Below are 24,715 nucleotides of genomic sequence, written 5' to 3'. Positions count from 1 at the left end.
CATGGGGAGGGGGAAGCTTCTGCGAGGACTAAACGGGGTCACCGCAGGTGCACTGCATCTTTTTGCAGACAAATCCCACCGGACCGGGCGCCCAGGAGCCATCTCCTCGTCACGACCCAAGCCGACCAGCTCTTTTTCCCCGCCGCCTCGTAGCGGAGGGAGCGCGAGGCGAACTACAATTCCCAGCGCTCCCCGCGCGAGGGCGCCGAGCGCCTTTTCCGGCCGGCGGAGAACTTCATCTCCCGGCGTGCTCCGCGCGCGGCGCTCGGCTTGCCCGTTCGCTCCCTGAGCTCGGCGGCGGCTTCCTGTCAGCCGCCGTCACGTGACCGAGGCCCACGGCGGCGGCGGGGAAGGGGGCGTCGGTGAGGCTGAGGCGGCCGCCGGCGGAGCAGCGGGTGAGTGGGCGCCTCGGCGGGACCGCGGGCCCGGCCTACCCCGGGGGGAGAGGCAGAGGGGGCCGCCGTGGGAGGCTTTTGGGGTGGGGGAGTCCTGGCAAGGGGGCAGAAGCCGGGCAGGCCGCCGGGGGGGGGGCGGCTCCCCGCAAGGAGAAAGCCAGCCTCTCGGGGGGGGGGGCTTCGCCTTTCTCTGAGGCGCTACCTGTCCAAAGGCAGGGAGGACGGGCTCACAAGAAATGGGGGCGGGGGTCTGTTGCTTTGCAAAATAATGTTTATATATGTATGTATGTATGTATGTATGTATGTATGTATGTGTGTGTGTATGTATGTGTATATGTGTGGTCTGTGTATGGATAGATAGACAGACAGATAGAATGTAGATATAGATAGATATTAAACATAGAAATTAGAAAAATGATAGAGATTAAATAGAGAGAAATTAGAAAGAGAGATAGAAGATAGAGATTAAATAGAAAGAGAACTAAATAGGTGGAGATATATATAGATAGAGAGAGAGAGAGAGAGAGAGAGAGAGAGAGAGAGATGATAAATAGATAGATGATAGATAGATAGATTCATTCCTTATACAGGGAGTCCTCGACTTACAACAGTTCGTTTAGGGACCATTCAAAGTTACAACGGCGCTGAAAACATTTGGGCCGTTTCTCTCACTTATGACCGTTGCAGCCATCCCCGCGGTCACGTGATCAAAATTCAGATGCTTGGCAACTGAGTCGCATTTATGACGGTTGCAGTGTCCCGGGGGGGGGAATGTCACGTGATCCTCCCTTTTGCGACTTTCTGACCAGCAAAGTCAATGGGGAAGCCATTAATGGGACTAATTTAACAACTGCGTTGATTTGCTTAACAGCCCTGGCAAGAATGATCGTAAAATGGGGCACAACTCACTTAGCGACATAGATTTGGGGCCAAGTTGTGGTCGTAAGCCGAGGACTGCCTGTATACATCTTACTTAGGACGATGCTTCCCAAAGAGAGGCCTGAGGGGAGACCCCTCCAAGACCCTCTCGGGGGTCCTGGGAGACAAAATGATTTTGCACCCGTGTTGGGACAGAAAAAAAAAAACCATATTGAATATCCCAGGTCACCATGGTGAGATGCAGTGGGGGTCTCAAAGACGTCCTTTTTAACTCTTTTAATACAGCAAATATTGAAAAATATTAACAACGATGTCAGAGTCACTCGACAGAAGGATGGGTGGCATGTAAAATAAATAAAATAAATCTGGTACGCATCCTTAATCTGCATCTCTCCATCTCATAGCGCACAAGAGTTGCTTCACGTGTTCCTTTTTTTTCTAATTGAGTCAAAGTGCCCAGTTGGGCAGAATAACAAAAGTTGGAAGGGACCTTGGAGGTCATTTAGTCCAACCCCCTGCTCAGGCAGGAAAGTCTACACCAGGGGTAGGAAACCTTGGCTCTTTTATGACTCATGGACTTCAACTCTCAGAATCCCTGAGACAGCCATGCTGAGGGGAAAGGGAGAGTTTCCAAGCTGAGCCATGCTGGCTCAGGAATTCTGGGAGTTGAAGTCCACCAGTCATAAAAGAGCCAAGGTTGCCTACCCCTGGTCTACACCATTTCAGACAAATGGTTGTCCGATCTCTTCTCAAAATCCTCCAGTGTTAGAGCATCCACAACTTCTGGAGGCAAGTTGTTGTAATCTAACTGGTAAACTGCAGCCATGAACGTGGACCCAGGCTATCTTTCTTTTATATGAATGAAATTTTATATGGATCCACCCTACATGTAGAGTTTCTGCTCTGCTCTTTGACTTGTTTGGTTTTGGGGCTTGCCTCCCTGTGATAAGAGGGCAGCGTGCTATTGCCGTGAAATCTGTGCCGAAAGGATCCTCAGCGTGGTTTTTCTTGTATACTTTCATTAGTCTTGGAGAGGGTGTAGATTGCATCCATATGCTTGTGCTTGTGTTCCCTCTCGCATTTTCCGTAAAGATGAAGGAGGCAAGGAATCTAAGCCTGAAGAGGTATGATGGAAAGCAGTGTTGTGAGATTGTGTTCCTGAGTGATTCAGCATTGGAAATTAAGCTGTGTGGAGGGAGTGAACTTCTGTACTTAGGAATGCTGTGGTGTTAGAATGACTCACAGTGTTCTTACTTTGTTTGCTTTCTTGTGTATTTATGATGACATCAATGTAGCTGCATTTGAAATTAATACATCGTATAATATTCCTGTAGCATTGACACTATATTATATTCCTGTAGCATTGATACTATCTCAGTATTTCTGCCTCCAAGGAGATAGTCAGACAGCATGAATGGTCTATGTGCCTGACTAGTTTCCAAGTGTATGTGTGTGTGTTTGTGTGTGTGTTTGTTCTCATACAGGGCCATCTTTCCAAGTAGTTGTTATGCTGTGGTCTCCACAACTTGCAAGCCAAGTCAAAGCAAGTGTTGTTCTTAGACCTTTCAGAGTAAAGTTTACTAAGACATAATTACTATACGCAGGCTGGTGTGGTAGCTTCAGCTTCTTCTGTTTTTACTCTACAATGTTTTGTTTCTTGGGGGAGGTAACTTGATATCCAAAACAAAAAAAAATGCCAGGATGAAAAACATGGCTGTGTTTTAAACAACAGAGCACAGGAAGGGACAAGCACTCCCTTGGAGTTGCTAAAATGCTATTTTGAGGAGGCAAAAAAAGGCTCGCTCAAACTTTTATTTTATTTACCAGGCCTTCAGGCAGTTTTCGGCTGCAGTTATCAAAATCAAAAGGATTTACTGATCTGTTATTTACGTTCAGCTTCCGGTAGAATGCTTTTGTGCGCTAGTGTTTTAGGACTGCATGCCGAGAAAAATCCCATTTTGTTTTAATAGTTGAAAATACACCCATAAGTTTTGTTTTAACAGTTGAAAATACACCCATAAGAAGCACACTTCTTAGTTTTCTCCTTGAAAAGAGAACATTTTCTGGACATGCAAGGGCTTTCCTTCCTTTTTATTGGATAGTCTTTAATCAATGCCATCTCCCTTGCAGAATAATGCTCAAGTTACTGGAAAGAAAGCCTGTGGGGTTGAGCCTTGCTTTTAACCACTGAAGTAGGAGCTTCTGCAAAATCTGTGTGAAAAAGCATCCAGTAACCCCTTTATTTATTTATTTGACATGGTTCTATCCTACTCACTTCCAGATAAGCCAGCCTGCAGCGGTTAGCTTTCTTACTATAATTAACTCAGAGTCATCCCTGATCTCAGTCCACATACGCTTAATATAGGCTCAATTATAGACAAATCTTCGAACACAGCGTTTGTTTCTCTGAGCCAGAAATGTCTTAGAAGAGGACTCTGCACCTAAAAATAGGGACGGTGGAAGCAAGAAACACGGCCGCTAAGTCTACGAATTTTAAATGGTGTTCTGGAAACAGTCACTGTGCCGATAACAAAATGCAGGTAGTCCTCAACTTACGAACACAATAGGGGGCCAGGATTTCCATCGCTAAGAAAGCTGGTTGCAAAGTGAATCAAGCCCCATTTTATGACTGTTTTGGGGGGCCATTGTTGTTCAGCAAATCCTTGCCATTGTTAAGGGAATTGTGTAGCCATTAAGCAAACCAGGCTGTCACAAACGGAGGTCACGTGACTCTGGGAGGCTGCAACCCTCGCAAACACAGGCCAATTGCCAAGCATTTGAATTTTGATCTTATAATTTTGGGGACACTGCAATGGTTATAAATGCAAGGTCATAAGTCCCTTTTTTCAGAGCTGTTGTAACTTTGAATGGTCACCAAACGAAGGATGGGGGGGGGTTAAGTTAAGAACTATTTTGTATATATGAATCGCCAAGCAAGCCACACATCCCCTTATTAAAAATCTAAAAGGTATTATTTCAGAAATTGGAGAACAGCGCAGTGTCAGTTCCAGATTATTCTAGTGTCCTTTATCCCCCTCTTCCCTCCCCCCCCCAAAAAAAGTGGCAGCCATCATAGGAGAACATGAATTCGAAGAGGGAAAGTTATTCTCTCTTCCCTCTTTTGGGTTTCAGTTTCATTATGTAGAGAACTGCTGAGGGGGGGGAAAAAGAGCAGAAATGAAATAAGGTCACAGCAGTCAGGACGGTATTCAAACTGGAGGCTGGCTCTGTTTTTCCTGAAATTATTTCAGCCCGACACCTCTCCCTGATCATAGGTCTTAGGAGAGAGCTGGTTTTCGGGGAACAAACCTCCCCCCCCCCCAGCCTCTAAACCTGAAAGATATGGCATCTGTCTCCTTGTTTTGGGCTCTTTGATATCTCTTAATTGTCTAATTTTCTCCCTAAGATGTTCACACGGAAAATTGGAGGTTGGTACCATTCCCGACACATCACGTATAGACTGTTTGATTTTATGCCCCTACATTGTTTGGCTCCTGATTGACAATCCCAGGGAGAGTTGCGTTTCCGAGGCATAACCACACATTCATCCTAAAAAGATGGGCCAGCCCTCCCGTGCAGATCTTGCCAAGCCGATAAAGAGGTCTCACTGGGCACAATTTTTGTGTGCGTGTGCGTGTGTGTGTGTGTGTTTTATCAGTGGCAATGCAACTTTCGTCTGCGTGAAGGGCTGCTTTATATTCCAGAACATTTTGACAGCATCCTCATTTTTGCTTTCCGGAGCTATTCCCTGAATTAATGCAATGCTTTATGTTTGCAGCGCCTGCAACTCCCTTAGACTCCACGGACTGCACAAGTTCGGTCTGCACCAATTTGGGACCTGCATTGTGTCCCCACACTGTGCTAATGCTAGAAGGTTTTTCTCTACCTGAGCACATTGATTTCTGCTGCTCAGCTGTTGTAGGGGAAAGCTAATGAATGCAATACAGAGAGTCCTCAACTTACAACAATGGCTTTGTAGCCAGGGAGAGAAATTACTCTTCGTTCAAGCCATCAGTCATAAATGGCATCGCAATTGGGCAGCTTTATCAACATTTGCCACACTTCCAATTTAGTCCCGTAATTTCCATTTATTTTTTTGGGACAGAGCATTTCATTCTTTTCCTTTTTTGGGACGGAGCATTTAATTTGCAAACATGGTTTGGTGCTGACAACAGATTTTTTTTTTTCCTGGTATCTTTTCACTAAGTTAAAAACTTTCTGTCTTTTTAACCTCCTTTCATCTAATAGAAATTGGCTCAGCTTCCGTTTTGCCTCCCATTTTGCACTGGCCTGGCTGACACCCTGTATTGAAACTAAACATTTAATTTTCCCAAGTATCTTTTTTAGGAGGAGAAAGGGACACTTAGGAGAGGAGCAACAGCTTTTGTCCCCATTATTTTTGTCAGCCTTCTGTTCCCCTATAAAATGTTGTAAAGGGGAACCCCTGTTTGAAATTGCTGGTGTGTGTGGTCCAACTAAAATCAATGTCTCCTCTGGGTTGGGTCTATATGTCCCTAAGAGAGATTTGATTTGACCTCTTACCGTGGCTCCTTTCTCAGCAGAGTTTCCCCGCCATTCTCCAGCATGGCCTCCTCTTCCTCAACACCTCGGTGCAACTCAAACTCTTTGGAAAGTGCCTCCATTAAAAAAGTGAGTGTCTTCCCGGGCTTCTTTGAGATGAGATATTTGTTCAGTGTTAACAAGTTGCTGTCAGAACTGCTCTGTGCGGTTTACACCTGTGGGATCTTGCCCTCAAAGCAAAAATCCCGATGTTGACCTTGTTATTTCTCCCTCTCAGCCCGTGAAAGACAGAACTAACTGGGAACACAGTGAAGAAATTCCTCGTCTGCCAGGGGAAACTAGAGTCACAGGTAAACACAGAGTCCATAGGGTGCACAGGTAGACCTCGGCTTACAACCGTTCAGCACCTGCTCAGCATTACCACAGCAATGGGAAAAAAGTGTCTTACAAACAGTCCTCACACTTACAACCGTCACAGCATCCCCAGTCAGGGGATCAGAAATTAGGCGCTCGGCAGCCAGCCGGTGTTTATGACAATTACAGCATCATAGCTCATTATTTGTGACCTTCCCAGGCAGCTTCTGACAAGCAAAGCCAGTAGTGGGGAAAGCGGGATTTGCTTAACACAGTGGTTCTCAACCTTTCTAATGCCGCGACCCCATAATACAGTTTCCCATGTTGTGGTGACCCCCAACCACTTATACATCACCGGGTGCCAGGGGCGTGGCCAAAGAAAAGGGGGAAAAAATGGCGGACAGCCTTGTTTGGCGACCCCCGTGAAATGGTCGTTCGACCCCAAATGGGGTCCCGACCCACAGGTTGAGAACCACTGGCTTAACAGACTTGCGATTCGCCTAACAACAGCAGCAAAAAAAAAAGTCATAAAATTGAACGCAACTCACTTAACGGCTGCCGTGCTTAGCAACCGAAAATTCTGGTCGTAAGCTGAGGGCTACTTGTAACCACTCGCTCCCAAACCCAAGTTGCTTATTTCAGAAAGAATAAAGCGATGTGCTGTCTAAGGATAACATGCCTGAATCTTATAGCTCCCTGGTATAGCTCAGAAATAACCATTCAGCTAGATTGCTCTGCTTTTGTTGCATTTGTTGCGTGTTTGGAGCATATTCAGAGTCACTTTGGGTGGAGAGGGATCCATTTCGAAAGGATCTTGTCGATCCTTCACTATAGTCAAAAGAGGGTTAGGTTTTCCTCAAGAGTCGCACAAAATCCCTTTCATTTGGCCAGGGATCCAGAAGTAACTAAATTTATGTCTTCTCCCTAAAACTCACAAGCATATTTACAGTTTTACTTTCATTTTATCTGCCACAATAGCATTCGAGCCTTTCCATACGTCCTCTGCTAATCAGTGCTGCTGGAGAAATGGGCCTTTTTAGAATTTCAAAGGCAAATTCAGAAAATTCTACTATGCTTTAGTAACAAAGAGGAATTTCACATTTTTCTTTAAAAAAAAATGTCTGTGCGTGCTTGCCTTTTCAGCTGTGAAAAGGTTATCCGAACTACACTCCAGTCGCACAACACAAGATCCTCCGTTAATGGTAGTTCATTTCACTTCTGGGTTCCCCAGTAATCTCTGCCTTTTTTTTAATCTCATGTTATTGTCTCGATTGCCTTGCCGTATTTTAAGTGCAAAGCTGCTCTTTCTTTCACAGACAAGGAAGTCATTTACATGTGTCCCTTCAACGGTCCTGTTAAAGGGAGAGTCTGCATCACAAACTACAGACTCTATTTGAGAAGCGTGGAATCGGTAAGCAAACTTTACGGGCCTGCTGTGTGTTGGAGGCAACTGCTGGGATGGCTTCTCTGCCAGGTTGACCTCGGCTGAGTGGCATTTTGCAGTTGGCGAGGTAGTTGGTACCTGCTGTTGTCAGATTCAGAATTATGACAGGTGTGTTCATAAGGCAGTCCTAGGCTGCACTAACAGAGGGATAGAATCAAGATCACATGAAGTGTTAAGACCACTTTATAATGCCTTGGTAAGGCCATACTTGAAATACAGCGTCCAGTTTTAGTTGCCACAATATAAAAAAAAGAGGTTCAGACTAGAAAGAGTGCAGAGAAGAGCAACAAAGATGATTAGGGGACTGGAGGCTAAAACATATAAAGAAGGGTTGCAGGAATTGGGTATGTCTAGTGAAAAGAAGGACTGGGGTGACATGATAGCAGTGTTCCAATATTTGAGGAGCTGCTACAAAGAGTCATAGGGTCAAACTATTTTCCAAAGCACCAAAAGGCAGAAGAATCAAGGAGAACGGCTTCCCTCCATAAGTTGTGGGTGCTCCATCACTGAAGGTTTTTAAGAAGACATTCATTCATCTGAAATGGTATAGGGTCTCCTGCTTGAGCAGGGGGTTGGACTAGAAGACCTCCAAGGTCCCTTCCAACCCTATTATTTTGCTATTCTGTCCACCTCCAGTGATCTGAACGGAGTAGGAATCGATGGCTTGTTTTCTTCCCTGGAAGGAAGTTAGCTCAGCCTGGTAACTGGATGGAAAACAAGATTCTCTAGCTGTGCACCAGATGCTTTTAAGCCAAATTCTCCCTTTCAATCCAGGGCTTTAGACATGTGTTTTTACTTGCCCACAAGTGCATCAGGATTGCAAAACAGATTAAGGGCTCTGGAGACCAGGTTTTTTAGCCTGATGCTATCTCTGAAGCTGTGAGTCACGAGTCCCTTTGCGGTCTCCTGGCCAAAGCAAAGAATGGAATAGTCCAATGTATTGTCCAGCCCAAGGGACTCTCACCCACCCTCTGTTTTTCTTGAATTCTGAAAGCTGTACAACTAATCCTCGACTTACAATCATAATGGAGCCCACCGCTTAGTCGTTCTGGTCATTAAGCAGGTCATCCCATGATCCTGGCCAGTTTTCTGAGCTTTTTTGCAGGGAATGTAAAGGAAAACGCCGCAGTCGTTAAGCAAATGCTGCAGTTGATAAGCGAACCAATTCACTAAGGCTTTTTTTTGCCAGAAACCAGACATAAGTGTCCATTTCCAGCAAAAATCACATACATGGTTGCCAAGCTCCCTAAATGCTGTCACAGGATCGCGTTTTGAATCGGGGTTGTAAGTAGCTCTAGGAAGATCCGTTGTAACGTCAAACACTCACCAACTAGTCATAAGCTGGGGACTGCATGCGTTTCTCTTTTTATATCCTCCTCTGATGACTAGAGTGCTAGCTGAGATACAGGGCAGAATTTTAATTTTTTAAAGGTCAGGTCTCTTGAAATTTCCTGGGATTGTTATAGTTGCAGTAAGTAGCAATTTAGTAGATATTTATTAAATGCTTCATGTTGACGGCTGTTTTATACTGATGCTTCTTGCCTCAGTGGCCCATTAAGGCTGTTTTTGTTTTTTTTTAATCTGACAGCGTCCATCCCACTAAATTGATACCTTTGTTAGCTTTCAAGATACAAAGTGTTTTATGACAAATAGAGGTACGGAAATGCAATCTGTTAAGAATCCTCTTTTAACGTGATCTTGACCTTTTTATCTATTCAGGATCCAATAGTGGTATTAGACGTGCCTTTGGGGGTTATTTCAAGGATTGAGAAAATGGGGGGCGCTTCGAGCAGAGGAGAGAATTCGTACGGATTAGATATTACCTGTAAGGTGAGACATCAAAATAACGTTGATACTTTCTTACATGAGATAACGTAACCAAGAGAATTGAAAATAAGGATTTTCGCCACAACCTGTGAGGTGGGTTGGGCTGAATTTGAATAGAGTTCTTAAAAGCAGAAAGGGTGGCACCCCATGTTCTTGGTAGGACCAAAGTCTGCAGTTAGACAAGTAGATATTGTGAAAGAAAGGGCTACGTTGCCCATCTCTGACTTAAAACCTCACTTTTCAGTTCAGAAAACTGCTAGTGCAAATTAACCTAACATTAATTCTTGACTGCATGCATTCGTTTTTATTTTGGGTTTTTTTTAAAAAAAAATATGTGTGGGTTTGTTTTAAATTGTAGGATATGAGGAATTTACGCTTTGCTTTGAAACAAGAAGGTCACAGCAGAAGAGATATATTCGAGCTCCTGACAAAATACGCTTTTCCACAGTCGCATAACTTGGTAAACTCTTTTGAATTTATTGCGGGGGGGGGGTGTGTGGTTTGCCTACAGTACATAAAAGCAAATTTGGGAATTGTTTTCACACTTGACTCTTAGCTTTGCTGCCTGTTCTGACAGTGTTGTGTACAACTAAAAACATTTAAAAATGGCAAGGATAAAGGGAATACGGTATTTTTCCTGGATTCGTTAGGGTGTTTACTAGTAGGTGCATACTAGTTCAAAGTTAATGGTTGAGTTCAGGCCTCTTACCTGAGGTGGGGGGGGGGAATGACTTCTCTTCCTAAAGGATGTAATTTCCTTTTTGTTTTGGCTCTTGTCAATGTTTTGTGACATTCTTCAAACTCACAAGGTTCTCTCCTTTAAAAGGTAAATTCTCTTTGGCTGTATGTTTCTCTTGAATAAAATAAAAACACGTTTCCATTGGGAAAGTTAACCCTTTTGTGTAAAGAAGAATGTAGGTCAAGCAGATTGTTTGGCATCTTGAATCTGCTCTTTTTTTCCCCCTGGCATTCCATTTTCTAATTTTTCTTGTTATCCTTCCAGCCTTTCTTTGCTTTCCTGAATGAAGAGAAGTTTGCTGAAAGTGGCTGGCTGGTTTACAATCCTATGGTTGAATACAGAAGACATGTAAGCTCATTTTTTTTTTCTCTTCTCCGTTGCATTCCTCTACCCTCGTTTTTCAGGTTTTCTGTATATTTTCTTTCTCTTCTGTGGCCAAATTGAACTGAGAGAACAGAAAATAGGCAGCGTGTTATTTTTTGTTTTTAAGATACGACAAAATCAAGCAAGTGAAGTGGGATGGATAAATGATTAGGAAGGTAGATGTCTGCGCGTCATCTGGAACAGATTTTTATAAAATAAAACCTTGACGTTCTGTATTACGTTGTTCTTTTTTTTTTTTTAACCTGGTATGTGTTATAGAGGTAAAACATTTGGTTCAGGCTTGAAGACAAGCGAGAATTCAGATCAGCAAATACGCCGGTTTATTTATTTATTAAATTTATATGCTGCCCATCTCACTGTGCCAAGCAATTCTTACATGTAAAGAGATGGGTGTTATCCATTTTATTCATCCCATTTGTTACGAAGGAGAAATTAAAGAAAAGGACTTTGTCTAGAGACCTGTAAGGTCATCTTGTCTTGAGTGATTAGCTTTACTGTCTGAGTACGGAAGCTTCTCCAATGTCATTTATTCTTAAATTTGTAATAAATATTTAAAATACAAAAGGAGGATATTGGCTTGCCAGATGTTACTGAGCTACAATTCCCACCAGGTCCCGCCAGCCTTATGAATGGTCAGGGAACCTGGGAGTTGTAGGCAGACGTTGGAGAAATTTTGAATTCCTTTAAACTGGAAACCAGCACTGGAGCACAAATGGGTTTTGCTGATTTATAAACAAAGACAAGTCTAAAGGGAGGAGAGGTTATAGTCCCTCCTTAAAGTGTATGCAATTTGCAATAAATTCGGCAACTCTCTTCCACCCAGAACATCTGACTTCCCACCCATGTTGTAGAGGAAGGTGCTTCCCTGGGGTTACGCTCCATTGCTATTTTTAGTACTCTTTTGGGCAAGTCTTAAAAAAATTATATTTTTTCCTGTAGAAGAAAAGAGTTTCTGTTTTTTTCAAGAATGAATGTCAGACGCTCCTGTATGTATTCTGGTATCAGCTAATCAGAAAAAAAATATCTGGTGTTGCCAAGCAGGCTTACAATTGTTGTTGTTAGTTGCGAAGTTGTGTCCTACCCATCGCGACCCCATGGACAACGTTTCTCCAGGCCTTCCTATCCTCCACCATCTTCTGGAGTCCATTTAAGCTCACACCTCCTGCTTCAGGGACTCCATCCAGCCACCTCATTCTGTGTTGTCCCCTTCTTTTGCCCTCCATCTTCCCCAGCATCAGGCTCTTCTCCAGTGAGTCCTTCCTTCTCATTAGGTGGCCAAAGTGCTTGAGTTTCAACTTCAGGATCTGGCCTTCTAAAGAGCAGTCAGGGTTGATCTCCTCTAGGACTGACCGTTTTACAATAACATTAATAAAAACAGGGAGGAAAAACTCACCGGTGTTTTGTCTCAAACCTCCCATCTGTTACTCTGGGTCCCCAACCGTAGAGATACTGGTGGAAAATTGATGGGTCGTTGCCACCCTGTGACCAAAATAATGCACAAATTGTTCCTCTTTGCTGATTGTCATCTTGTTCCTATGACAAGAGAGCCTGCAAAGATCCTCTTGGTTCTTTCGCAGAGTTTGCCTAATCTCCAGTGGAGGGTCACCTTTCTCAACGAACACTACGCACTCTGTGACACGTACCCATCGCTCCTGGTGGTGCCATATAACGCCACAGACGAGGATCTCAAGAAGGTCTCCGCTTTTCGATCCCGGTGTCGAATACCGGTAAGTGACGTCGGCTATAAAGATGGACCTCTGTGGTTAAGGGTGCAGCAGAATGATCTCAAATAAAACCTACGTTTTCAGCATTCCGCAGAAAGAATGACATCAAAACGGAGTTAGTTTTCTTCTCTCTTGCAGCTCACTATTCCATTAGCTAATAACGGATTGCTAAAGGAAATTTTAATGTACCATGCTTTTGATCCCTCATAACTTTATCAAGGATTATTTCGGAGACCTGTCAGCACCAAGAATTGGAAAACAATAGAACAGAGTCTTTGTAGCTCAGGGTTGAACTGAGGGGTCCTGGGTGCTCTCTGAGCTGGGTTGTTATCTTGCAGACATTTCATGACCCAACTAGGCAACATCATCAGTGCTAGAAGGGGGTGGGGTTGTGGAGAGGAGGAGGAGGACTGTGGGGTCCTGGGTGCTCTCTTGAGCTTGGCTGTTTTCTTGCAGACATTTCATGACCGGATGTAGATGGACAAACAGAAGCCGGGGAAGGAAGTCAAAAAAAGGAATCAGCCTAGAATCGTTACATGTCCATAAAGGATCCCTGTCCAGCCCCCCCCCCCAATTCCATTCATTCTCATCTAGCGCCAATTTAATGCCAACCATTGGTGACTAGGTTCTTGTGTATAGCTTAACTGGAATTTAAGGTGTGGTCCCTGATCCTTCACATCTGACTAGGAAACACCATCTTGGGCTTCGTTCCCCGATTATACACAGGTATCCTTAACAATCACAATTGAGCCCCAGAATTTATGTTGTTAAGTGAGACATTTGTTAAGTGAGTTTTGCCTCCTTTTAGGACCTTTCTTGCCACAGTTAGTGAAGCATTCGACACAGTTGCTAAGTGAGTCTGGCTTCCCAGCTGGTTAGAAGGTTCACCAGAGGGGAACACATGACCCCAGGGACACCGCGACCATCATAAATGTGAACCAGTTGTCCAGCATCCGAATGCTAATCACATGTCTGTGGGGATGCTGCATAAAAGGGTAAAAAAAGCAGCTGTAAGTCCCTTTTTGGAGTGCCGTTGTAGCTTGATTGTTGTTGTTAGTTGCAAAGTCGTGTCCTACCCATCGCGACCCCGTGGACAATGTTCCTCCAGGCCTTCCTGTCCTCTGCCATCTTCTGGAGTCCATTTAAGCTCACGCCTCCTATTTCAGTGACTCCATTCAGCCACCTCATTCTCTGTTGTCCCCTTCTTCTCTTGCCCTCCATCTGTCCCAGCATTAGGCCCTTCTCCAGTGAGTTCTTCCTTCTCATTCGGTGGCCAGAGTACTTGAGTTTCCACTTCAGAATCTGGCCTTCTAAAGAGCAGTCGAGGTTGATTTCCTCTAGGACTGACCACTTTGATCGCCTGGCAGTCCAGGGGACTGTTGTGGCTTGTAACGGTCACTAAATGAACTCTCGTTAAGTTGAGGACTAGCTGCATGTTGTGGAAAGCCGCCAGGCTCTGAGGGAATATTTGCCTTGCTCCCTTAGGTGCTGTCCTGGATCCATCCGGAGACCCAGGCTGTCATCACCCGCTCCAGCCAGCCCCTTGTGGGCATGGGTGGGAAAAGGAACAAAGATGACGAACGGTATCTGGAAATCATAAGGGAAACCAACGGCCAGCTGTCCAAACTGACCATCTTCGACGCCAGGCCCAACGTCAATGCCGTGGCTAATAAGGTATGCAGCCATCCTCTTGCTGTCGAGACGTACGCCCTTTTCAGTGATGCTGCTTAACTCAGCGGTTAGTCCTCTTCCCGGTCCTCTGGAGATCTCCAGGCACGCTGAGTCAAAGAGCGTTTTTTGGCTCAGCCTTTTGAAAATGGTCATTTTTAAATACATCCAGAGATTTGGAAAGCGCTAACGAGAGGAACGGCTTGAGACTTCGAAAAAACGCTTCCTGGATGTTTGACAGGCAAGGAGCCCTTTTATCCTGCCTGGGCAACATTAGCGGTTGACCAAGCTGCTATCGTGTCGCCACAGCCCCAGAATCTGCTGGGCTGTGGGAAGAGTGCAACTTCCTGCTAACAAGATTTAAAGAAATAGCTCCACCCTATTTACATTCACAGTAAATTCCAAGTGACTAAAACTTTCAATAAAGCCACCGGAAAAAAAATCATCCATCAATTAATTGGCTAGTTCATCTTCCTCCCCCGTTGCTAAATGCTTGCTTAAAACAAGAGTGCTTTGGCATCCTCACAGAGGATAAAAGCATTCAGTTGTCTAATTCTTTAAAGAGGTAGATGACTTCTGAAGCAAACAGTTCCTGCCCATTCTCAAGGAATAGAAGGATTCACGGGGAAAATTTGATTTAAAAGGTATACTTGGGTGTGCATACTTGTTGTGTTCCGTCTGCATTGTTTGCCATATCCAAGACTGGGCCTGGAAAATCACCCCTTTATAAAAGCGTTCTTTCAAAAGTCATCTTGACTTAAAACTTGGGGAAAGTTCAATGCTTGTAAGCTGAAATGCAGAATTTTTCCTCTTGTTTATGAGAAATCTAGTGGCTGCATTCCTTCCCTCCTGCTTATTCCCTTTGCTTTGTTGTTTCTCCAGCCACACCCAGGATTACTCAGTCCCTTCCATAGCTAAAATTAACTGTCTCAGTTAAAATTAACTCTCTCCAGAAAGGCAGAGAATATCAGCTTCTGGGCCACATGTTTTGAATTCTGTTGAGATTCAGAAGCGCTCTCACCTAAATTTATTTGAGTTTTTAATCCCATCTTTATTACTTGAAAGCAAGCCAAGGCAGGAAATATAACTAATATGCTTTCTTTCTCTTATTTTCCTCATAACGACAACCCTGTGAGTTGGCTGAGCAAAAAGAGAGGGACTGGCCCAAAGTCATAAAATAACTTGGCTGATTTAAGTCTGATTTGGGAAATAATTTTGGAAAGTTTTGCTTGGAGGTTTTTGGAATTTCACACAATGCGTACTTCTTGTCTTGTGTTCTCCAGTCCCGTGGAACAGTTTTAGCAGCTAGATTGGTTGATAAAGGTTATGAAAACTTTTATTTTCTTGTAATGCCTTTTACTTTGATGAAGTCTGTTTGGCAAAGAAAAATAACAACCTTCATGCCGACATTTAAACTTAAAAATATTTGATTAGGGGAGCCTGGATTCCTGGTGGGATTAGAGGACCCTCAGGCTGTGATTAAATCAGTACTCGCTGGAGAAATGATCGTGTTTCATCACGCAGGCTCTGTTAGAAAGTCAGTTTTTGTCAAGGTAGAAGGAAATGGCTTTGCCATCACTTCCTCTTTGGGGAATTTTTGAATATGGATGTTTGGATGCTTTTAATGTAGGCATTTCAAGGACCATAGAGTCACCCAGATAGGTAGCCTACAAATAACTACAGATAGTTCTCAACTTACAACGCAAGATTTCCATTGTTAAGCAAGACGGTTGTTAAATGAGATGCCCCTGATTTTATGGCATTTTTTTTTTGCCCTGCTTGTGAAGTAAATCACAGCAGTCGTTAAGTGAATCGCACAGTCGTTAAGCAAATCCAGCTTATTTAGCTTGTCACTAGCTCACCAAGAACAATCCTGTCATCCTGGGATGCTGCGGCCGTCGTAAATACAGGCCGGTTGGCAAATACCCAAATTTTGACCACTTAATGACTGTTGTAATGCTGCAACAGTCATTAAGTGTGAGGACCCATCATAATCCACTTTTCTCAGTGCTGTTGCAATTTTGAACCAGACCAATGCTTGCAAAGTTCCACATTAATATTAATTAATTAAGTTCCATATTAATTGATGCATCGGAGCCCACCAAGGTGATGCTTGCATCTGATCAGAGCTGAAGGACGATTTCGCCCTGTGCTTGGACAGCGAGATCACCTAAGCCGGGGGTTCTCAAACTTGGCCACTTTTAAGACTTGTGGACTTCAACTCCCAGAATTCCCCAGCCAGTCAGTCATGGAGAATTCTGGGAGTTGAAGTCCACAAGTCTTAAACTGGCCAAGTTTGAGGACCCCTGATCTAAGCCCTTGGGATTTATTTATTTATTTTGCAAGCCTGCCAGTTGTGTTGGGAATGTACGCCGACGGTTGTCTGAAGGAAACTAAAACGCTCACTTCCTCTTGCTCCAAGGCAACTGGTGGTGGATATGAGAGTGAGGATGCCTATCCCAACGCTGAGCTCATCTTCCTAGATATCCACAACATTCACGTCATGCGGGAATCGTTGAAAAAGCTCAAGGACATCGTCTACCCTCACGTGGAGGAATCTCACTGGCTGTCAAGCTTGGAGTCCACCCACTGGCTGGAACATATCAAGGTACAGGGGAGGCTCGGCGGGCTTTCCGCAGGCCGATGCCACGTGGGCCTGGGGTCCCGAGTTCTTGAATTAAACCAGCAAGAGGGGGGGCGGGTCCTACCCCACCCCTCTCAAGTTTCATTCCCTGCTTCCTTGTCAGCTGGTTTTAACGGGCGCCATCCAGGTGGCCGACAAAGTATCTTCCGGAAAGAGTTCGGTCTTGGTACATTGCAGCGATGGTTGGGACCGCACCGCCCAGCTCACCTCTCTGGCCATGTTGATGTTGGACAGCTACTACCGCACCATTGTGGGTTTTGAAGTCTTGGTGGAAAAGGAGTGGATAAGTTTTGGGCATAAGTTTGCCTCGGTAAGAACCAAAACAATTACCCAATTTTTCAAAACTGATTCAATCCGTTTTGTTTAAATCTCGTTTAAACCGGCACACGTTGCCCATGCAGTTAGCCTAGTGGCCTGCATTGTGAGTAAATATCTTGCGTTAAACTGCCGTTTGTCAACTGCCTGATAATGCCAACATTGCTTTGAGATTGAAAAGGTGGACACAATGGCAGGCCAAGTCTGATGCTCTTGTGTTTGTGGTCTTTGTTTTCCCAAAGATGCTTTTTTTTTTTTTCAAAAGGCAACTGGACTTTGTTTTGGAAAAAAACAAGAAAGTCCAGTTGTCTTTTGAAAAAGCACCTTTGGGACAACCATGACCTGGATGACTGAGAATCTCCATAGATGTCTTGCTTATGTTTTCATAAAAGAACATTTTACAGCAGGGGTCCCCAACCACGCCTGGCTGAGGAATTCTGGGAGTTGAAGTCCACAAGTCGTAAAGTTGCCAAGTTGGAGACCCCTGTTTTATAGAGTCATGTGGAGCTCTTTCCCTCTGGTTGTATTGTTGCCTGAAACTTTGATTTTAAGACTCTTGCCATATACTGCAAACATCCAAAAGTGACATGTATCACAAATAACTTTTTTAACCACTTCAGTTAGAAAATGATATACTGAAAAAAAAAACTCAGTCTAATTTAACTGGGTTTCTTCCTTTACTTCATTCTGTATAAGGGAAGTCAGTTTGTTCACAAAAGCCCGTGAAAGAGTTTTCTCCTTCTAAAGCAAAGCTAACTCGTTTGATTAGAGCCAATCTCGTTTTTCCTTCCTTTTTCGCTTCAGAGAATTGGTCACGGAGACAAAAACCATGCGGATGCTGATCGGTCCCCCATCTTCCTCCAGTTTATTGACTGTGTGTGGCAAATGTCCAAGCAGGTAAGCTGCATTCCTTAAAAATGGTGAAGATTTAATTGGCTCGGCTGTAATTTAAGTTACTAGTGTGTTTTCTGGTTGGGATCTAGGCGCTGTATGAGGACACAACACCACACAGCAAGATATGGGACCTGCCATGTAATCGTAAATGCTAGCCAGTCACCAAACACCCCAATTTTGATCACCTGGCTGTGGGGAGGGGCATTGCAGTGGCTGAAACTTTGAGGTGCAGTCATTACTCCCTTTCGTTTAGCACCATCATAAATTCAAACAGTTGCTAAACAAATCGTTGAAGCCTGAGGACTACCTGAAGTACCTGGAATTCAGAATGACCTTGTTGCCTACCCAATTTTTCACTATGAAGAAGGCACTTCCCAAATGCGTTTTTTTTTTAATAGCACTAGCACTTATATACCACCTCACGATGCTTTACAGCCCTCTTTAAGCAATTTAGAGTCAGCTTATTGCCCCCAACAATCTGGGTCCTCATTTTACCGACCCAGAAGGACGGAAGGCTGAGTCAACCTTGAGCCAATCAGGATCAAACCTCTGGCAGTGGGCAGAGTTAGCAATAGCACCAGCACTTATAAACCGCTTCACAGTGCTTTACAGCCCTCTCTAAGCGGTTTACAGAGTCGGCATAATTGCTCCTCCAACAATCTGGGTCCTCATTTTAGTGACCTCGGAAGGCTGAGTCAACCTTGAGCCGGTCAGGATCGAACTGCTGGCAGTGAGCAGTACGTTACCCTGCAATACTACATTCTAAGCACTGCCTCACCACGGCTCCTTAGATACATTGTAGGGATCATTACAAAATTTTAATTTCTAACATTCCCATAATTATTTTTAATGTTACCAGCCTGAAATTGGGTTATTGTTGAGGTACTTCATACAAGCAGCTAGAAGCTATATGTTTGTATGATAGAGGGTGGTGAAATGTAACATTGAAGCAGCTTTGAAAATAACTTGGAAACCAGAAATAGCACGAATGATAAATAATTTGGACTCTATTCTACTTAGAATGGTTGTTTACATTACTTTGTATCTTATCCTAAACTTTGCCTACTGTTTCTTTTTTTCTAGTTTCCCACAGCTTTCGAATTCAATGAACAATTTTTGATTACTATTCTGGATCATTTGTACAGCTGCCGCTTTGGTACATTTTTGTACAGCTGTGATTCCATAAGAGAGAAAGAGGTGAGTTAACATGTTGGTGATACAACATGGAAGCTCTACTACATGTTTGCTTGCATGTCCAGATCTAGTAGCAACTTGGGGGATAAGAAATGGGTGATAGGACAGTGGTAGGAGGAGTCATAAATACCATGTAAGGGGACGGTGTTCAGGTGGATGTTTCTACATGCAGCTAATCCTCATTTAGCAACCACAATTGAATCTGCAATTCCTGTTGTAAGCTGTGAAGTGAGTCATTATGAACGGGCAGGGCTTTTTGCTGGAAATCCATTAAAAAAACATCTGTATGAGTTGCAGGACGCTGTAGCTGGTCATACGTGCAAGCCAGTGGCCAATGTGGGTATGGAGATATAACTTTGAGGATGGGTAATTTTGGTCATTAAGCGAGCAGTCATTAAGCAAGGACTATGTATATCCTGTTTGCATACGTCTTAGAATTGGGTTGCCAAGTCATACACAATTACAAGATAAGATCATCTTTATTGTCATTTTTTACTGTGAGCACACTGGCCCGCGTTAAAAATGGAATTCTGTTGCCTGCTCTCAAAAGAAAGTATCTGTCTACCCATATACATACATAACATACATATATACATGCTATATACATATATGTGTTAAATTTGGATTGCTTGTTCCCATATTTAGGCCGACTGGGTGCATCATAAAAAACACTTAAGATACATACATATAAATACGTACAAATGTTAATATTATTATTACAACTAACCAAGATGGTGTGAATCTGAAGAGGGTTTTTGAATATGTATTCTCCAAATACTGATGGAAGACGAGCATCGTGTGAACTGTGCATGCAGCCTGGCTCCATCAGACAGTGGTTCCTGAAACCGGTTCTGATTTGTTTCTTTGCTTGCAGAAACTGAGCGAGAAAACCTTGTCTCTGTGGTCCTTGATCAACAGTGCAAAGTCAAAATACACCAACCCCTTTTATACGAAAGAACTGAACCGGGCGCTGTACCCAGTCGCCAGCATGCGCCACTTGGAGCTTTGGGTTAATTACTACATTCGATGGAATCCACGGATTAGGCAGCAGGTAAAGCTTCTCCGCTGACTTTAAAAGCAAATATGGCATAGAGAGTTATAATCTCTCTCTTTTTTTTTTTTTTAACCAAGCACACCCTTAACAAAGCTGTTATATGCCAAGTCACATCATCCGTCTCTCTCTATTCTGCTGTCCCATATCTGGTCTGGCAGCCCTTTTTAAGGATCAGGATCAACGGCTAAAAATGCAGCCCATCCTTGTGACTGTGTCCGATTTATGACCTTTTAGTGGGGCAGTCATAAGTGAACATTGGGGAATTAAGCAAGCACTCTGGTCGTTAAGCAAACACTCGAGAAGGGTGTTTTTTTTTTCCCGGTTAGGAACTAAAAGTAAAGGCCAGTTTCCAGCAAAAATGTAAAATGCGGCCATGTGGCCGTGGGATGCTACAAACAGCTGCAGATGGTCCTGGCTATAAGGGGGGCTCGGCCCTCAGAACTTAGAATTGGGTCATAAGCAGCTTTTTCAAGGTCCATTCTATTTCCCAAAAGCTGCTGAGCGCCGTCATAACTCAAGGACTGCTTGTAAAGCAAAAGCCAAGTTTTTACTTCACTATCGAACCCCCAAGTGGACTTAAAGTTGCTCTTCCCTTGTTTTTGTGACTCGATGGGTAACACCTTTTTGAAAGCGGATCTGCTCCGTGGGAAAAGATGGTCCACGGGCGGCGTTTCTTCTCAAAATTTGGCTCAGAGCTGAAGGAGAAAAGAGCTGCTCTACTCAACAAGGGCAGCTTTTGAGAAAAAAGCTGCCGGAACAAAGTCAGCTGTTTCTTTCCTGCAATGGGCCTTTCAGGCTGTTGACAGCAGGCCGGCATCGGGGAAGAAAGGCCAGCGTGTCCTCCTGGCTTAATGTTGGTTCTGAAGATGTTTGCGGGACTCAAAAGGAGCAATTTGAAAGGGATGCAGAGCAAGACCTGAGATTACTGGAGAAAAACAGCGTTAGGCAAAGGCTGTAGCGACCAAGAATGTTTGAACTAGGAGCATTAAGCCTTTTAGGGCAGGTGAATTCCTTAGGCCCCCTTTATGCTTCTTCAGGGTGGGAGGGCAAAGGCGTATTGGATAAACTCTCATTTAAAGGACGGGAAAGCAGAGAGGGCCAATGAGATGTTATGCTTCGAAAAATCCAATCAGTGCAATCTGTAATTCGTACACAATTCGCTCTTCCCTCTAGTACGACTTCTGGTTTGTTTTACGTAAACCCCTCCCTTTGTTCCATTCTTGTTTACCTTGCAAGGGGTGCCGCAAACCAGATTCCTGAGTTTGGCAGCATACGCCGAACCATCCTGGCTTATTCCAGGATACTACAGCTAGTTCTTGGCTTACAACCATTTGCTTAGTGAGCTGTTCAAAGTTAGAACAGCACTGAAAAAATAAAAATCACCATCAGTCCTCCTGTTTATGACCGTTGCAGCATTCCCACAGATGATCAAAATTTGGGTCCTTGGCAGCTCGCATATATTTACTACGGGGATTGCAGCGTCCTGGGATCCCGTGATCGCCAAAAGCTAGATTCGCTTAATGATCATGTGATTCACTGAGAAGCTGAAGCTTTCAAAAAAAAGGCAGAAAATCACAGCAGGAATCAGCAACATGTTCACCGTTAAGCAGCCCTCTCTGTATCCTGGTTAATGCCCTTTATCCTTTTCTTACTTGTCAAAATTCATGGAATAAATGCATTGGGAGTGTTGGGAAGTCAGTTTCTCCTGGGGGGGGGAGTTGTATATGGCCAAACTCTTGTCATTTTAAGACCTTTTCACTTTGTTTAGCAGCCCAACCCAGTGGAACAGCGTTACATGGAACTTCTAGCCCTGCGTGATGATTACATGAAGCGGCTGGAAGAGTTGCAAATCACAAGCAACCCCAAATTGTCCAATTCCTCCTCCTCTTCCTCTTCCTCCTCCTCCTCCTCCTCCTCCTCCTCCCAGATGATGTCGCATGTGCAAACTCACTTTTGAAGGAGAAAGAGAGAAGTGTCACTCTTTTATCCGAAAACGGTGCTCGTTCAGATGTGCGGGACACGAAAGGAAAACTACAATGCCTTATCTGAAGCTTCTTCCAGAACGCTTGCCCCTGCGGAGAGTATCTGAAACCAGGGGAGCTTTTTAAAAGTGGATTTACGTGCCTTTGGAAATCTTTCGCCGGGGAACATGCTATCCCACTATCCTAAAGCGTTGTTTTGTTCTGTTGTCGTTTACTTTGGAGCATCCAAATATATTTAGCTAGCGGTTTCAGTACTAATTGCCATTTGGGGAAGAAGCGTGATTTCATTGTCCATCTCCAGAGTGTTACCTCGCTGAGGCTTAGCTGCATCTCCGTCTGGGTCAGCATGGACCTTCTGAATCACCCGTCTATGCGGGTGATTGGAGAGGAGAGTTTAAAGCTAGACCACTTGCAAGACAGTCTGGCCTCAAGGAACAATTCTCCGATCAGAGGCCATTTTTAATGCATAAGGTGACAGCATTCACAACAGCGAGCAACCAGCAACCGAAAACTTTCCTGAACACGTGTGCCTGTTAAGCGATAGCCTTATCTACAGAGCAGATTAACGTTTAATTTTTGAAATGAAGGGAGGTGTTTGTTGCATGTGTGCGTGTGTGCGTGAGCATAACTGTGTGACTGACATTCTATAATAGATTTGTCTTTCCTGAAATACATTAAAACAATTTGCAGAAAGTTTGTGCACTGAAAAAAAAACTTAAATCAGGGGTAAAACAACTTGGAATTTTCCTCCTGATGCTTTGCACTTTGATTGCTATTAGCCCCAGATAATATTGCTAGCAGCAACAGATTGTGTGGAATATCTGGAGTCCACTAAGTTGTCCGATCCCTACATTTAAAATTTGCAGGGTGGGGCTTTTTTTTTTTTTCCTTTTTGGTCATTGTGTTGGTCTTCTGTCAAATTTTATGATTTGTTCCTTTCAGGAATCTTTTTAAAGCGTAACTTAACTGAGCACTTGTATAATCAGCACAACCCCTGTGACTTGATCTTTTAATACCTATTTTGCTTAGGATATAAACTTTTAAAGTGGTATTTGGTCATTTCAGAACAACTGAAACATAGGATTTGTGAGGACAGTTTGTAGCTAACATGATTTATTTTAAAAGTATTGGGATGGGGGGGTTACCATGTGTAAATTACTTCATATGTAAGTTTTGATCTGCAAATTATAAGGCAGAAATTATAGGATAAATGTGTAAATTAAGGATAGGAAGTCTTTTCTGTAAAGTGTAAATAATATGATTCTAAAGTTTAAAGTCAAACTCCAAAATATTATAAATTTCTTAGTTTTAGAGGACATTGGAATATTTTAGGAATAGTATATTTTCAGTATAAGAGTAAATGGAGCACATTAATAGAATAAAATTGTATACTAAGAAATTTGCACTATTTCTTCAGGGATAGACTAAAATACTTAGTAATTTCAGCTAGCTAGAGCATGAATTATTTTCCTTTTTCATGTTTGTCCTCTAAAATATCATTCTTTGGTGATGCTTTGGTCTTCTACGTTTTATTGCACCTATCAATGGGTACTTTGCTAAAGGGAAGCGAGTTGGAGAAATGAAATATGTAACTTGAATCACAAAAAACTCAGACGTAACCCATCATTCTATTTTAAACGTTAGAGCAGAAAACCGAAAAGCTACGCAGACTCAAACATAACTGTCATTTGCTTGCTTGAAAGTTATAAGACATCTCATTTTTTCCTTGCTACCCTAAAATTTTGTGTTGGTGGTAAATCTACAAGAAATACTTGTTTCCTTTGGACTGGGGTGAATGAATTAAGACACGTTTGTTTTTACAAAGTAAAACACTATAGCTGTCAACCGTTTGGGGGAGGAAATTAAACTAAAGGGGTTTAAAATGCCTTGCCTTTTTCATTACTTGCATTTCACCAAGGCATTGCTGGGTCTTGATTTCTAGAGAATTTAATGTTGTTTGGGGGAAAAATGTAACTTGGTGAAAATGCTCATTTAAAAAAAAAAGACTGGCTTAATTCATATGAAATAAAAATCAAATCACTTATTTTTTTTTTTCTGATTTCTTTCCTGTAAGTTATACACTGGCTTGGGGTGGGGGGAGGGCATCAGTCCCCTGGATTTGCTGATTTAGGATGGGAAAGGTCCAGGATACGCATTCCTTGCGCGGCTGCTGCCCTTAATTCCTTGCTGGGGGCGATGGGAGTTGAAGTCTACCGATTTGGAAAGTGGCAACAAGGGTCACCGTTGACATGCAAAGCCGCCAAGGAATCCAGTATCCCGTGAAGCCATCATTGTCCCAACCACAGCTAAAAGCATAGGAGTGACCAAAACGAGGCGAAGGCACACGGGATGTGGAGTCCCTCATGACCTTTTTGCCTAAAAATGGGAATATAAGCATTACATCCCACACCAACATTGTCCATTTCCCCCAGCTTGGCACAAGCACTGTCCATTCCCCAATTTTGCATACCCACCCTTGCACGTTTTCCCCTTCTGCACACCCACTTTCCCATTCCCCAGCTTGGCACAACCTTTCCCATCCCAGCTTTGCAGACCCAACCACCTGCTCAATTGGCCCCAGCCTTGCCATTCCCACCCCCGCACTTCTCCAGCTTTGCACAGCCACTTCTGTTCCCCAGATTTGCTTACCTACCCACTTCTGTTCCCCAGCTTTGCACACTCACCCTTTCCCAGCCT

The 24,715-nt window shown here is 43.6% G+C and overlaps 1 protein-coding gene across 3 annotated transcripts; it reads left to right on the top strand.

The window, feature by feature from the left end:
- Nucleotides 1-255: 255 nt before the first annotated feature.
- MTM1 (myotubularin 1) lies at nt 256-24,062 on the top strand. Of its 3 annotated transcripts, none has more exons than XM_039354694.1 (15): nt 256-395; nt 5,837-5,924; nt 6,073-6,145; nt 7,466-7,560; nt 9,313-9,423; nt 9,779-9,880; nt 10,424-10,507; nt 12,121-12,270; nt 13,753-13,941; nt 16,358-16,543; nt 16,683-16,889; nt 17,699-17,791; nt 18,872-18,985; nt 19,857-20,033; nt 21,808-24,062. In XM_039354694.1, exons 2-15 carry the CDS (start codon nt 5,859-5,861, stop codon nt 21,991-21,993), a joined length of 1,833 nt encoding a protein of 610 aa, XP_039210628.1. In that variant the 5' UTR covers nt 256-395; nt 5,837-5,858; the 3' UTR covers nt 21,994-24,062. The 3 variants fall into 3 exon arrangements, with proteins under 3 accessions (XP_039210628.1, XP_039210625.1, XP_039210627.1); XM_039354691.1 differs by having other exon boundaries at nt 21,805-24,062; XM_039354693.1 differs by having other exon boundaries at nt 300-395; nt 5,834-5,924; nt 21,805-24,062.
- The last annotated feature ends 653 nt before the right edge of the window (nt 24,063-24,715 follow it).

Source organism: Crotalus tigris, unplaced genomic scaffold, assembly GCF_016545835.1.
Source record: "Crotalus tigris isolate CLP2741 ecotype Arizona unplaced genomic scaffold, ASM1654583v1 scf7180000018585.330925593:3314079, whole genome shotgun sequence".
NCBI lineage: Eukaryota > Metazoa > Chordata > Lepidosauria > Squamata > Viperidae > Crotalus > Crotalus tigris.
This window is presented reverse-complemented; position numbering and strand designations above follow the sequence as displayed.

Coding starts and splice junctions, on each gene's coding strand:
- MTM1 (XM_039354691.1), top strand. CDS start 5,859: ATGGCCTCCTCTTCCTCAACACCTCGGTGCAACTCAAACTCTTTGGAA. Junction 7,561..9,312: donor ATTTGAGAAGCGTGGAATCG/GTAAGCAAACTT, acceptor TTATCTATTCAG/GATCCAATAGTGGTATTAGA. Junction 18,986..19,856: donor ATTCCATAAGAGAGAAAGAG/GTGAGTTAACAT, acceptor CTTTGCTTGCAG/AAACTGAGCGAGAAAACCTT.